Source organism: Manacus candei, unplaced genomic scaffold (assembly GCF_025592945.1).
Source record: "Manacus candei isolate 608988 ecotype Guabito, Panama unplaced genomic scaffold, ASM2559294v1 h1tg000050l, whole genome shotgun sequence".
Classification (NCBI taxonomy): domain Eukaryota; kingdom Metazoa; phylum Chordata; class Aves; order Passeriformes; family Pipridae; genus Manacus; species Manacus candei.
Window position 1 is genome coordinate 330,947 of NW_026138098.1, and position 14,832 is coordinate 345,778.

The window sequence follows — 14,832 nt, forward strand, 5'->3', positions numbered from 1 at the left end:
GTTCCTTATGTAAAAGCCAAACTGCTCCTTGCTTTAACACAACTGAAGATAATATCTTCCAGCAATTTCAGTTTCAGTCAGAGATGTGCAGGATTGCTTTTATGTTTAAAAACTTTCTAAATTGCACTTGTGCCTCTTGCCCAGATTAAAAGGCACTATTTGGTTTAGATTAGATATAAGGAAGAAGTTTTTTATTTTAAGAATGGTAAAACACTGGCACAGGTTGGCCTGAGAGGTGGTAGATGCCCCATCACTGGAAACATTCAAAGTCAGGCTGGACAGGGCTCTGAGCACCTTCGTCTAGTTGAAGCTGTACCTACTTATTTCAGGGGTGGGGAGGGGTGGTGAACTAGACAACCTTTAAAGGTCAATTCCAACCCTAACTACTCTATGATTCCACCCAATTTTGCTCCCTCAGGAGCATAATATTGTTGCCTTAAGAGACCACACCCCCCTGACATTGCCTACTTCCTTCTGCCTTCACTGTTTGTCTCTTCCAGACACTGGCTTCCTGATCTCAGTACCTCCTGCTGAGGAAACCTCAACAGGGTTATTAACTTCCTAACACTGTAGAAGAGTTTCTCCTTTGTCTTTTGTTCCATTACCTTGGTATAAGCAGATTCTTGCCTACGCAGTTGTTTTGACAGTTACGATATTCTCGGCATTATCCTTTGCCATAGCCACTTCAGCAACCCATGTAATTTTAACAAACACCTAACAGAATCAAGACATTAAAGTTGACAATAGCATAATAAAAAATCTCCTTTTAATAATGAACTGGAGCTGCCGTCATCTTGTTTTAGCCGAGCAAAATCTCCCCCCTCTGAACATTTTACAAAGCTATTACATAAAATGCAATGTTAAATGAACAACAAATTACTTTCCCTTTAGCTAGCTTTTAATGCTAATGGTGCTATTTATTCCTGACCTTTTGAAATATTAGATATTTTAAATGACAACATAAAAAGAATTCTTGTTTGAAAACGCGAGCGACTTTAAACCACATGTTATTACTTGTAAGTATAGCATGCACATGCATCATTCATTTCAGTGTCCCATTTATGGCTAATTGGTATATATTTCAGTTGACATATATTGTTCTCCTGCAAATGTGTCAAATTCCTTAACGATGTTGGTGACAAAAGCAGAACGCTTGAGATATATAAATTACTCTCTTTACCATATAATCATTCTTATCTATTGGGAATGCTATTTGTGACAAATTGTGTTCAAAAATACACACTAAATTGATTATTTTTTTTTGAACTTTAATATCACACCATTCATGGCAAGTCTTTGATTGAATCTTTAAATGTAGGAATGTTTTGATTTTTATCCGCATCATTTTGTAGCTTTTGAAAAGCTCACTTTATTTATTAAAGGAAGAGTAGCACAGCAAGGATCTCAAAATGTATCTTTTGTTATCAGCATAAGAAAACAAATGGGCTATAATTGTGGATATAAAGTGAGTAATTTGGTGAAAAATGCTTTGTGCTGTAGTTAAGGTTTTATAATTCCTGCCAGAAATTACTATTATTTTGTTGGTGGGCAGCACTGCAATCAGAATTTTAAATATGGGAACAACTTGGGACACGTATTTTTATTACATTTGAGATTACCATGTGTGATGCATTTTTCTCCCATATTACAAATAATCTGAGAATAATAAAAAAAAAATAAATTGAAGATTTCATGTGGCTCTAATTATTACTGAGCTATACCAGAGCTCATTGTTGTCTTTAGACAATGCTGTCCACAGTCATTACTTTGTTCCGTAAATCAGTAGGATAATGAGGTTCTATCTTTCAAGAAATATCTGAGCGTATCTTAATTTGGCATTGATGAATTCTCTTTGCTGAATCTCTTGAGGGGTTTTTTAATCTAGTTTGTCATATTAGAGCTTTCATCACCCAGTCACAGCTGACAGTGTAATGTACTTGTATTTATTTCCATACCTTCCTGGGATGTGTCCTCAGAGGTTGCAAATAAGAATTTTATGATGTTATGCCTTGAAGGCTAGTCTTTCCTTAGTTTGAGTGTAAATCCTAAGGTATTTTGCCATACCCTCATACTTCAGAAATATATACTATGTATGGTTGTGTTTAACTGTGGAAAAACAAGACTAAATTTGTTAACAACTTGTTACTGATATAAACTGGGGACAATTTCTTTGTCAAAAGACATATTTACTAGAACAAAATACTTTTTTTGCCAAAGAAATTATGTAACTTAAGATACTCATTTTGTTTCCTCTGCAAACCCTCTCAAATTTGAAAACAAGAAAAGGGTAGGATGTATCCCCTTTCTTACCTGGTCAAAAGAGGAGGCTTCAGCAGAGGGCAGAGGAAGAAAGGAGAGGGTCGATGTGATGTTCCACAGCCCTGAATGAAAAAATACTTATAGTGACCTACATGACACTTACTTCTAAACCGTGCCTATATACAAACAGAAGCAAGAAGCAAAGTACTCTTTAAATTATGTCTAAATGTTGTATTCAATTACACAATAACATTTGAGTGGCTACTACCCTTGCTGGCACCTTGAAGACATGTGAGACCCAAAGACAAAAGTTGCATTCAAGTTCCTCTTTGTGCTGTGACCCATGGAATTATTGTTGTGGCACACAACCTATGGAAAATCTTACCTTTAATTGCATTATGTAGGTAATGGCTTCACATCTCACCAGTTATGGAGGTAAAGGGGGAAAAAAGGTGGATCTAAATCTCCACAGTAATGCACTTCTTTACATAGTAATTTATATTATTAAAATTTTTATAACCTAAGTCTCGCTCTCAAGAAAAATAACAGCAATGAACATTACTGGTGGCTTGGGTACCTCAGTTTTGGGGTGTGAAGTTCCAGAGGTTGGATTCCTCTGGGAGTCCTGAATATCCTTTTTGGAGAGTGAGGTCTGCCCTGAGTGCGGTACCATTGCTTGCTTAGAAGAGGCTCTCCATTAAGGAGGAATATAGTCATCACCTTCTTTACACGGAATGCAAAACACAGAGTAAGCATGTGTATGTTCCTGCCTGAGGTGATGGAAGAGCAGAAGCCATCCCCTCCTTCTCCCAACACAAAGCACTCTGTTTGCTGGCCACAGCCTGAGTCAGATGACAGAAACTCCCACAGGAACTGCTTAACAATAAATAAAACAACCTCTTGGTTTAGACTGACAACCTTTTCAGCACTGTCCTTAATTCCTTACTCAGAAGTCATCAGGAGAGGTGTGAAAGAGGTTGTCCACCACCTGCAGCTCTCATCAAGGTGCTCTCAGTTCCTCAGGGGGGTCTGTGGCCTGACCTCACATCTCTCTCCAACCTGTCTCTTTTCCCCTTTGCTTGCAGTTTGGAAATCAGTGCCTGTGTCCGTTTTACACCCCTGGAGAGGGACAGTAAATTTAGTGGGGAGCCAGTGAGGAGACTGTGTTTGCTCCCTCTGCACCCTCATTCTGCAATTATCCCTCTCCGAACCTGCATCTCCCAGAGAACACAGGGAGGGTTTGGGAAAGAAAGCTTCTGCCCTTCATTAAAGAGAGACTGTAGGTCCTCAAGCCTTTGCTTTAATCCCAAAAGGCATTAAAATATCTTTGCTGGGTCATGAAAATCAGCCTCTCAGTCCCTCCCACTGAACCTGAATTACAAACCCTCTCCCAGTGCCTGTGACAGAGAGGTCACTGAAGGGCAGCTCCTGGCACCGCTGTGCCATCCCTTGCTGGGTTGGAAGGGATGGCAACACAGCAGCAGAAAGGAGCATATTTTTGTAGCAACAGACCCTTGTTGGGGATTAAAAACTTCTTTTTAAGCAAGGAAAATGTTAAGAGTGAAAAGTGACTGAACTAAAGAATAATTCTCCTTTTGACCCACAGAGAAAGAGGTGCCTAATGAAAAGATATGATCACGGACAGTGTGAAGATAACTGTCTGATCAGATAATGGAATTGTTTTCAGTGATAAGAATGAATCCATTACTAATGCAAATAACGATAATAATTATAATTTGCAATACAGTAAAAATCACCTAGTCTGCCTCCTCCTCTGACAGGAGACTGTATAATAAATTATAGGCTGAGAAAAAAAAAATCAAAGGGATAAAGGTTAAAAGATTTTTAAAAATTCTGAAACTTAAATGCTTATCAGGGAAGTCAAGACCTGAAAGCAGAAATTGGTGCTATTAAATAAAGCAATTGTGAAGAATGAGATATTATGGAATTGATTAACAAACCAGAAACCAAGCATTTCCTCATATCACTACCTCTTGTCACAAATTTCAATAATTCTGAAAGAACAAAAAATTAAGAGTTGGCATATAACAAGGAAATTAATTTTTTCAATGTAGGTGAATATGCTAATAGTACCCTGGGAAGATGAATATAACTTAACACACAAAAAGCCCCCAGAAGATTCAGTAAATTTGAGGAGTTTCACCAGTTGTTTTTGCTTTGCTTTGGTATCCAGAACAGGTCCAGCTGTTCCCTCACTCCCAACCGGGACTGCATCCTCAGACAGTGCACCTCTACCGGGCTTTTAGGGTTGTCTGGGCATGCCAAGATGCTTATGCCAACTCCATAAGCTTTGTTCATGTGATTTCGGGTATGGAGACAGCACGAAAAATGCTTAATTTCACCTTGGGAGGAGTAGAATCATCATCATCATCATCATCATGGCCAGTCTTCGCGAACGAAAATTTGGGCAAGATCTTTACCCACAATTGTTACAAGCGCGCTGGTGATACAGGGCTTTGCAAATGCGGGTAAGGCCTTCGAGCCCGCGCAGGGGATTTTTCAGGTGAGACACAGTGAGCGCTGAACTGAGCCCACCCTTTGATCCTAAGGTTCATCTGCCTTACAGGGCTGAACGAGCTCCATCTGCCCGCGTTTAGAGTTGTCCTTCTCTTCTGTGTGTTCGGGGCTCCCCTCTCATCTCCCGACGGCACTGTCCGCACAGGCGAAGCCGCCACCTTCCCGCTCCTTCCCGCGCCCGGGGCCGGGCCCCAGCGGTCGGGGCCGGGCTGCGCGTCGCGCACGCGCCCGGGGCCGGCCGGGCCGCGCGGCCGCGCCACACGAGTTCCGGGGCCGGGCCCGGGGGCAGTGGAATAGGGCAGAGGAAACAAATCTTGCCTGCAGAGTTTGCACGACAGTGAGCTGTTCTCTTGTTCACAGAAATTCTCTTTTGGTTAAGCAGAGAGGAAAGAGTGATAAATAAGGTTTATCATTCAGTGCTGGCATCACATTAGTCTTACAGTTTTAAGTGATAGAACATTGGGAATCTACCAAGAGGTCATGAGATTCTTCCACACCCGTCAATTTTGAGTAAAGTAACAGCTATTAAGTTAAGTGCTAAAGCACTGTCTTCCAACACTCTTAATTTAGATCTTCATTTTCCAAAGGACATAATGTCCCATTACAGCCACAAAGAAGATGCCAGAGTTTTTAATGACAGGAGGAGTGTAAGGGAGACTTAAAGACCAGAGGTGCTGACACCTAGCCAAAAGTAGGAATGACTACTGGATTAAATTAGCCTTTAACCTCAGAGTGGAGCCCCATTTTCTGTGGCTGGAGTATTTTCTTGCATTTTAAATTCAGAGTAAGAAGCTCAATCTATCCTGCCCAAACTTCCCCAACAAGTCATTCATGAAGATACAGATTTCTCACACTCCTTGAAGTTTTTCATTGCAGCATTTTTCATGTAGCTCAACACACTTCAGGTCAGCAAGGCATAAGTAGTTTATCAGAACCTCCACAGTATCGGAGTTCAAGGAAAATGCTTTAACAATGCAATTTGTAAAAGCAAAGTGAGTGCAAAACTCACAGTCTATTTCATAACCATAATTTGTGGTTACCTCATAGGTGTAATTTATCCAAAACACATCCAGCTAATACAATATTAACTGCTACAAGCTCCTAAGGTTCAAACATGCACCCTTCAGTTTGCACACAAGAAGGCCTTTAACCATTGTTTGCAAAAGTCAAAACCACAATGTGCCTCAGCTCCCCATATTACATTTCATTGTTTGTTGATGCTTCATCAGGGCTGTTTCGTAGTGAGATGTACCCAACACAAGCCCTTCATGTGTATGCACACAGAATAACCTTGGCATCTGTTTCCAAATCTCCTTCCAGCAATATGATGCTGATCTGCAAGAAATCAGCACCCACTGCCAACAGAGCCATAAAAGAAAGATCATAGGTCTATAAAATGTGATTGAAAGACCTGGGGTTTAATTAAAGATTTAGACTCAGGGCATGCATGAAACTAGTCTTCAGATATGTCAAAAGCTGTCAGAGCAGGAATGGGATGAAATGTTCCCATGTTCTCTAGGGGTAGGACAGCCAGAGAGAGTCAAAGCTGACATTATGTAAGACTTTAGACAGGTGAGGACAGTGAAAGACAAGTCAACTGCCCAAGCAGGCAGCATCACTGCAGGATCAGAAGGTTTAAAACCAGACTAAATAAAAGTTGGGAGTAGCTTAGGCAGAACTAATACTGTTTTGCAGCAGGACAGTGATAGACGATTGATGTCTGAGGTCCTTTCTAGCTACATGGATCCCTGTGATGCTCTGACAGAGAGACAGTTGCAGTCAGCAAAAATACTGGATGGATCTGCACAGAGATAGAAAAGAAAAAAGGGGAAAATATATATACTATACACTATGTACTACCTGACTCTGAAGGAGAGAAATGAAAAATGCTTCTGTGGGATGTGATCAGTGTGGTTTGTCAACATCCCCTCAGTCCTGTAGCATTCTTGGTAAGCGTGTGGCACTTTTTGATTTTCAATCGCATGTGTTTCACCCCTAAGACAAAACAAAAGAGCGACAACATTATTCAAACGCTTTTTGGAACACCCTCAATCACATATCTGATATTTCAACTGCCTTACACAATTATCAGACTGAAACACTGACCTTATTATCCTGAGTTGACAAAATATCTATCCTTCTGACCACTGAGTTCTACAACTAAGGACTTTTCCATGGATAAGGCAGCTAGCTGAGTGTTCCCAACACCCTACAGACAGTACTGCCATCCAGGACCCCTGCTTACACAAGGAACATCAGGAGAAAATTATCCCAAGAAGGATCCTGTAATGTTTTTTGTGGAAAACCACACTTAGATACAAGAACTCCTGCATGTATCATCCAGGACCAGCATCTTTTCTGCTGGATTCTGCTCTGCTCACAGTTAACTTATTTCAACTCCTCTCATTTTGAGGAGTCAGTTGTCATCTAGGTAAAGTGTTGGCGAGGGGTCACGGGCTGAGAAAATAAATCTATTATGATTGTCACTAGATGAAAAGTAAAACCTCTGAACAACACATTGAACTGCAGTGTTTTAACTGCAACCTTGCATGTTAGCAAATACACAGGCACGGCATGCAGGGGGTTTGTTGTGGGAAGCATCAGGGCAGCACTGAGATTGCTCTTTGTACTACAGAGGAAATGTTCAGTCTGGTGTCCACTCTTATCAGCTGATGGCAGACGGAAGTTCCTACTAGAGGTGCAGAGCTTATTCCTCAAAGGGAAGGAAATACTCCTTGCTGCCCTTCGGAAAGGGAGAGTCACCTTTCTAACTCCTTAGATTACTATGGTTTAATAAACTCTGCATTCACAGCTCTCAATCTCACCACTTCTTTCTGTTTTGAAACCTTCCCTCATCTTGTTACTGCCGGAGCACACCAATGCCTTTGTCCTAGTAGTTCAAAATCCTGGTTACACACTGATTCTTTCAGTCTCCTTACACTCAGTCTGGTATTGTCCTCTTTTTATGTCTTGGCTCTGCTGCAGCACACAATATTCCCAGAGTAAGCTTATATTGTATTTTTCATTTCTCCATGTTTGTGTCAGCTCACCTGTGGACACGGATAGAAGGATCAATCTACCAACTTCTTAATTTTTTTGCCATCCCATGGTAGTGAACACCATGTCCGAGTTCAGTAACTTCTGCTGTGGGCACAAAGCCAGAGGTCCTGGAATATGGTGTCTAGTAAACCTTTCCCTATTATTATATAGTCTCTGAAAAATTAGAAAATAAGTACTACTTTAAAATTATAAGCAACACCCACTCAATTGTATGTTAACCAAAGACAATACAGAATTTCTCAGTTTGCAGAAAAGTGTTTGCAGTCAACTGACTTAATATATGGCATAAGGATTGGCACAAGAGAGTTTTTGCTGCAAGAAATTTATCTTTGCATCTGTGGAACTGCACAGGCTATAGTGAAACTTCTTGCTTTGTTTGAATATCCACATTCAGGTCTCTAATTTGAAGGAAAAAAGCACAATAACTTATTGTGACTGTATCGGTTCCACCACAAAAATGTTTCTCTGTGTTAGAACACAACAAGGCATGAATGAGAACTAATAAAACAGAATTTATTCTTAAAAAAGAAATTAAGTACAAGCATTCCAATATCAGTACCTAATGAAATTGGCAAATAACAGGCCTGAATCCCAACTACACAAAGCATCTGCATTTCTCACCAATTTACCCAGGCTGCATGTCTTGAAAATAAAGCAGCTCTTACACTGAGTAAAGGAACTCTACATTCATTGTCCTTAAGACATTTTATAAGTTGTTTTATTCTATTGCTATTCACATGAATATAACATCTGCAAATTTCAGTAAGGGCTTATGTGATTTTGTAGAACCAACAATTTATACATAATCCTTCCTATCAGGATGGGGCTGTAACTTTAAATATAAACACACTCATATGAGAAAACCTGGAGATTTAGAAAAGTCCAATGAAAGGATCAAATTCTGAATGCACATACATGAAATTCCACTGGAAGCTTCAGCGATGTGCTAGAACACTGAAAGCAAAATTTGGTTCTCAATGTGTCTCTGAAGACTGTAATTATATTTCCCATTGTACTGGTAACATTAATTGAATGTTTAGATGAAATCAAGTTCATTACAAGTTAAATACAGTACCTTGCCTATTAGGATGGTGTTTATAATTATAGTCATAAAGCACCTGTAAAACATCTTCATTGCAGCACATAGGAGGAAGTTGGGGTGTAGTGGCTGCTACACATCTCAGTTCACTCTCTGCATCTCTGCATCTGAGCAGCATCGTACACGAAGGTCACACATGCCCCTGAATCCTCTCTAAACCTGGTGACAACAATGCAGAATTTTAGAGGGATGTGGCCTACAACTGTTAGCAGAAAAATGTAATATTGCATAAATTGTTATGCAAGGTTTTTTTTAGTCCAGTTGGACCTTACTAAACATTTCTAGATCTATAAAGAGGTACATTTTCATGCAAATATACCTGCTTATTGGCCTGATAATACAATTTTAACAATAAACCAGCTTTTAATATACAAGACCTAAAGCTTACCATTCTCTTTGATACACCAAATTTTATATTTGATTTCCTGGCTCTCTGAGAGCACTACTACAGAAAATACCAGATTTGCTTATGGTATTGCCCAAAGTCATAGCCATTTTCATAAGAACAGTGACACCCAAAAAGAAAAATTAATTTTAAGGTATTTTATTTGACATGGTTGAAGACACAAGAACACTCAAGATACAGTCCAGACAAGTTGTGAACAGCTCCAAACATCAGTGAAATCTGAATTTATCTTGCACAGAGGTGAACAAGACCACAATGGTTGGTTTTATAATATAGTTTATTTCAAGCAGGTGAGTACTGTGACGTTATGCCCAACAACTTTTATACTATTCATCCGCTTAAGCCACTTCATATCATAAATATGCAGCCTATCTTGGCAATTAAATGCCTGCAATATATAACTAGCCTTCTCATAATAATGCATTAAAACTCCTGTATATAAGTATTAGTATATTCAATGTAAACTGTCCTAACCATCACTGCACATTTATCATATTCTAACACAATTAATCATTCCATCACAATTAGCTGCTAAAAACTTTAGCCTAGAGTTCAGTAACTTGGACCCAAACTTGCAAGTTGCTGCTCAGAGCAAAACTTCTGCCAAGACCCCTGCTTTCCCTACGGGTAGCAGGCCTTGTCTTTTCAACATTAAGTTGCACAATGTCATCTGAAACCCCTACCAAAAAAATGCTGCACAGGGAACCTCCTGCAAAAGTATCAGAACTATGATTCTAAAATTTACTCATTCCCTAGTAAATTCCACATTAATTTTACAGCCTACCATCCTTTATCAAAATGGGCATCCACATGCCTCTTACAATGTGAAATTGTTTAACTGGATTATAGTCTACAGACGACAGCATAACATTCTACTTAAAATTCTAATTCCTTAGGAAGACAAGCTAATTTTCCATTCTTAAAGAGGGCAACAAGGATAGCTGGGAGTTTGTTCAGTAGTTCAGTGCACTGCAAAGATAAGCTTGATAGTGCTCTCATCAGACTGAAGGAGGAAGTGCAAAAATATGCAAACCACATTTTACAGCTGCAGTAACTTCAGCAAGAAGCCCCTGCTTGGATCCAAATGGGATCTTACAAAAGGTGAATACAAAGGGCAGAGAATCACTGCTGTGCAGGGAACTGTGCTTCAGAAGAGCTGCAGGAACCACCCTGCAGACAGCTGAAAACAGCACGAAAACCATGGGCCACCTAATCTTGCAGGTCACCTCCTTTTCATAGGGGAGAGGAGGGCAGGGCAGCCATTTAGCAGACCAAATTCTGTGTTAAGGCCACTGAAAACAAATCTGTGCAGAACTGGACCAACCCAATTTAACATTGCATGCACAGACACCGAAGCCTGTTTTTCTTTAAGAATTTTGTCTTTTGGTAGGTGAAAATGGTAAAGAGAGACTGAGTCTAACCTGCAGCTACAATACATGAGTGTTGCCTGACTTTGGAAGGTAGTTTCTTGTTTGCAGTGTTTTTGTTTTTTGGTTGTTTTTTTTTTTTTTAAACTAGACTTCCTTATTAAAACCCAAAAACCTAGTGAAGAAGCTGTATACCCAGATTATACAAACTAATTTTAAACTTGGTTTTACAGGAGGATTCATCCATTATTATGATGAACTGCTGGAGAAGGAATGGTCACCATCTGAAATGAAGAAATGAAAACCCCAGCATCATACTAGTGCATCTGTGTAATGTGTTTAACTGGTATGACTTGTATTGCAGGAAGAATGTTGTATTCTCTGACACACCAACATTTCTTTCCTATTATTGTAAGATCACCTTTTTACATTTCATATCTTATCATCTTTAAAAGCCTATAATTACAGAAGCTGATTGAGAAACTGTTATTTAAAATTAACAGCTGAATGAAATCAACAGAGGCAAAGAGCATTTTTATACAAGAAAATAGCACTGTAGAAAGAAAGAGTCTGTACAATATTTAAATATTGTATATACATAAAATTATATTGTTTATAACTCATCTTAAAGTTTCTCTTGTTTGTAAACCATGGAAAGCAACACACAAAAAAATCCCAGTATTTAGCTTTTAAAGCATTTAGCAGGCAGCAGGAAATCGACTGCTAGCAAGCACACTTTGTAATCATAGAAAGTATCCAGCTGGATACTATGACTAGCATTCTCCTTAGTCCTTTATTTATATATATTTTTTAAAGCTAAATGCAGAACACACTTCCCATTCAACTAAGGAATTCTGCGGGAGACACAGAAAACTCAATGACAAAATGCAGTGGATCAGTTCTGCAGCTCTTTATTGTGGCAAAACTGCAGGATAAACACAGAAAGCTTAAGTGCAGGACTGGAACATAAATTAGTGAAATTACTGATTAAGCTTTTATCTCCCAAAAGTGTCAGCAATGAATTTAACTCATGCTCAACTTATTAGAAAGGAAGGTTTAGATTAATAATAACGTTTCAAAGTTTCAAAAATGCAATGAATTCCAGCAGGTAATTGGGCAGCTCTGTATAAATGCTCTGAAAGCATCGGTATTTTGGGGTGATTCTGGGTGGCACCAGTCTGCTCATTTGGAGTGGGATTTGGATTTCAATCTGTAGTTGTCAGTTCATGGCAGATATAGAATGTAGGTTTCAGAAGTTTTCCACCTGTAGCATTTTGCAAAATAGAAACTATTTGAGTTGCAAAAGAAATATTCCAGGTGAACATGCTTAAGAAAATGTTTCCAGAAAGTTGTTATCTGGAAAACAAGATGCTGCCATGACCATCTCCGCATTTCCCCTGTGTCAGAGTTCTGTGCTCACAGACATGTAAAGCCATGTAGCTTTATTTAATGCTGTTTGTAGTTGCATTATATTGGCTTCTGCCTTCCACTTTATTGGCCATTCAACTCAACACAGCAATATATTTTACTCCATTTAAATGTTTGCTACACAAAATATATTATGGTACTTGTGATCTGAATGGTTTTCTCTCTTTTAAGTCACTTAAATGTTCCTGGACAGCCATCATCTACCTGTACTTCCAAATCTCAATATAGGAATTAATAAGATAAAAAAATAATCACTTGGAGAAGTGCTTGATAAACCAGACAGGTCAGTAGGACTCCAACAGAGTGGAGAAATCTGCAGACAGGAACCTCGAAGTTCAGTGAAGGCAAGTGAAAAGTCCTGAAGCTGGGGAGGAATAACCCCCTACACCAGGACACGCTGTGGACTCGGAAGCAGCTTGGCGGCAGTAAAAGACCTCGGGGTCTTGGCAGACACAAGGTTCAGTGTGAGCCAGCAATGTGCCCTTGCAACAAAGAATGCCAACAGCCTCCTGGGCTGTATTGGGAACAGCACTGGCAGCAGGTCAAGGAACGTGATTATTCCCCCTTATTCAGCCCTGGTGAGACCACACAGCTGGAGAGCCAGATCTGGTTCTGTGCTTCCCAGTACAAGAGAGACGTGGACACACTGGACTGAGACCAGCAAAGAGCCAGGAAGATGATGAAGGGATTGGGGTATCTTCCATGTGAGGAGAGGCTGAAAGAGCTGGGGCTGTTAGGCTCGAGAAGGCTCAGGGGACGTTAGGAACGTGTACAAATGCCTGACAGCAGACAGTAAAGAAGATGCAGTCAGACTTATCAGAGGTATCCAGTGAAAGAGGCAATGTGCACAAATTCAAACTCCAGATATTCCTTTTGAACAGAAGAAAAAGCTTTTTTGCAGTGAGAGTTGTCAAATGAAGTTTAGGCATCTCCATTTTGGAGATATTCAGAACTGAAGAAAGCAACCTGTTCTGGCTGACACTACTCAGAGCTGAGAGGTTGCATCAGACAGTCAATGATGTCCTGTTCAACCTCAACTAATATGTGATGCCATGGTTTCAGATGGAAACTAATAAAAATAAGTTTAAAAGACCCAAATGGGAAACAGCTTAGCTCTTAATAATCTTCCGAAGTATAATGAGGGCAATGCTAGCTAATTAATCTAACAGCTTGTTCTGAGAGCTTTGGCAATAAAGGCCTTGTTTTCAAACTGGAGCAATCAATATTAGGCTCTTAGATATATATATTTGCTTCCTAAATCTAATTTTAGGGATTTCTGAGGATTTTCTTTTCCCATTTCTTTGAGTCATTAATTTTCAGCACTTTAAATTCCGAAAGCACCGGGTAAAGTTAAAAGAATACTACAGACTACTAATTTGTTCCCATTGCCAGAGGATGGTGCTGTTTAAACAGATATCCCACACAAATACACCCCCTACAACAACCATGTGGGTTACTGACTTTTTCTTAGGAGGAAGAGGAAGAAGAAGAAGAAGGCAAAGAGATTATACTTTTATATATTTTTAACTAACCTTCGAGACCCAACAATAATCCATGTGTACTTAATAAAGGTAGATCTTTAAGCATGCTTGAGTAATTTAGGAACTTTTAACTACCTCTGGAACTTTAGCTCCCAAAACTTTTTAAGGGTCTTTCAAAATCCAGCCTTTGATCATCAAAGGGCACAAACATGACATTACATTACCCCACCTCACTACTAGCTGTTCTCATGTAGCCTGCTGAAATTCAACTTGATTACATGATATATGAATGTCAAAAAATGGAATACTGGAAGATCAGTCTCACAAACAGGCTGTGGTGGGGAAAAGGACCATTAGTAGTTTAAGAAATCAATACCAACTTTGACACTTTTAGAGGTTGCAACATCAATGGCCATGGCTTTGATTTCAGTGTCCCCAAACTGCATCAGTGTTTTGATCTCCCGCCGGTTTGGCACTGAAGCATCAGTTCCCGTGAGATCCAAGCGAAGGGTGCCACACTTCTTCACCCCAGCCTCGGTGATGAAGCCAACGTTGTCTTGTTCTGAGCTATAGATATTGATCACTATTACTAGCTGGGAAGGTTTGGCAGGTGTGTAGCTGCGCGTCACAGTTTCCCCAAGGGCTACGGATTGGTCGGCTGAGATAAATTTGTCGAAGACATCGGTGCACCAGCGTGTGCCATCTTTGACCAGAAGCTTCTCCGGCGGGTGCTTCCCTTCCACGAAGCGGTTGAGCACACCAACGCCGTAGGTGAGCGGGGAACGCCGCACTTTGATGACAGCAGGGTCCAGGCCAAAGAGAACAGCTCCCTTGAGGATGGTGAGACCCACATCCTGAGGAATGATGACTCGACATCTCGAACCAAACGCGCTCTGCACGGCTTGTTGGAGCAAGGGGGACTCGGCGAAGCCACCCACCAGGAACAGAAACTTGACGTTGGTCACTTCTGGCTTGTCGAACACTTCACCTAAACAGAAACAGAGCCCATTCAATAAGGAAAAATACACTGTGACAAGGCAATGCAAATGCAAATCCTAATGTCTGAGTGCACCGAATGTTTCATGCACATGCACAAGATCTGAAAGTGCCACATCTATGCCCACACTGCCACTCTCAGCATTCACTACTCCCACTTCTGTAGTCTCTACTATACTCTATTTCACTATGAATTCA

The 14,832-nt window shown here is 40.1% G+C and overlaps 1 protein-coding gene and 1 long non-coding RNA gene across 3 annotated transcripts in view; both read right to left on the minus strand.

Moving 5' to 3' along the window:
- Positions 1–240: 240 nt before the first annotated feature.
- Positions 241–5,085, minus strand: LOC127477235 (uncharacterized). The gene is made up of 3 exons (XR_007906897.1): positions 4,623–5,085; positions 2,311–2,381; positions 241–714 (listed from the first exon to the last, which is right to left on the minus strand). It is a non-coding gene; the product is annotated as an uncharacterized LOC127477235 (long non-coding RNA).
- A 3,824-nt stretch (positions 5,086–8,909) lies between these two features.
- Positions 8,910–14,832, minus strand: part of HSPA12A (heat shock protein family A (Hsp70) member 12A) — a 55,804-nt gene continuing 49,881 nt past the window's right edge. The window contains exons 13-14 of one of the 2 annotated variants that reach the window (XM_051799576.1): positions 14,019–14,626; positions 8,910–9,115 (exon numbers count right to left, since the gene is read on the minus strand). In XM_051799576.1, coding sequence (XP_051655536.1) covers positions 9,110–9,115; positions 14,019–14,626 — 614 coding nt within the window. In that variant the 3' untranslated portion in view covers positions 8,910–9,109. Of the gene's footprint in view, positions 9,116–9,484; positions 14,627–14,832 lie in introns of those variants that run through there. The other variant, XM_051799575.1, reaches the window with a different exon arrangement.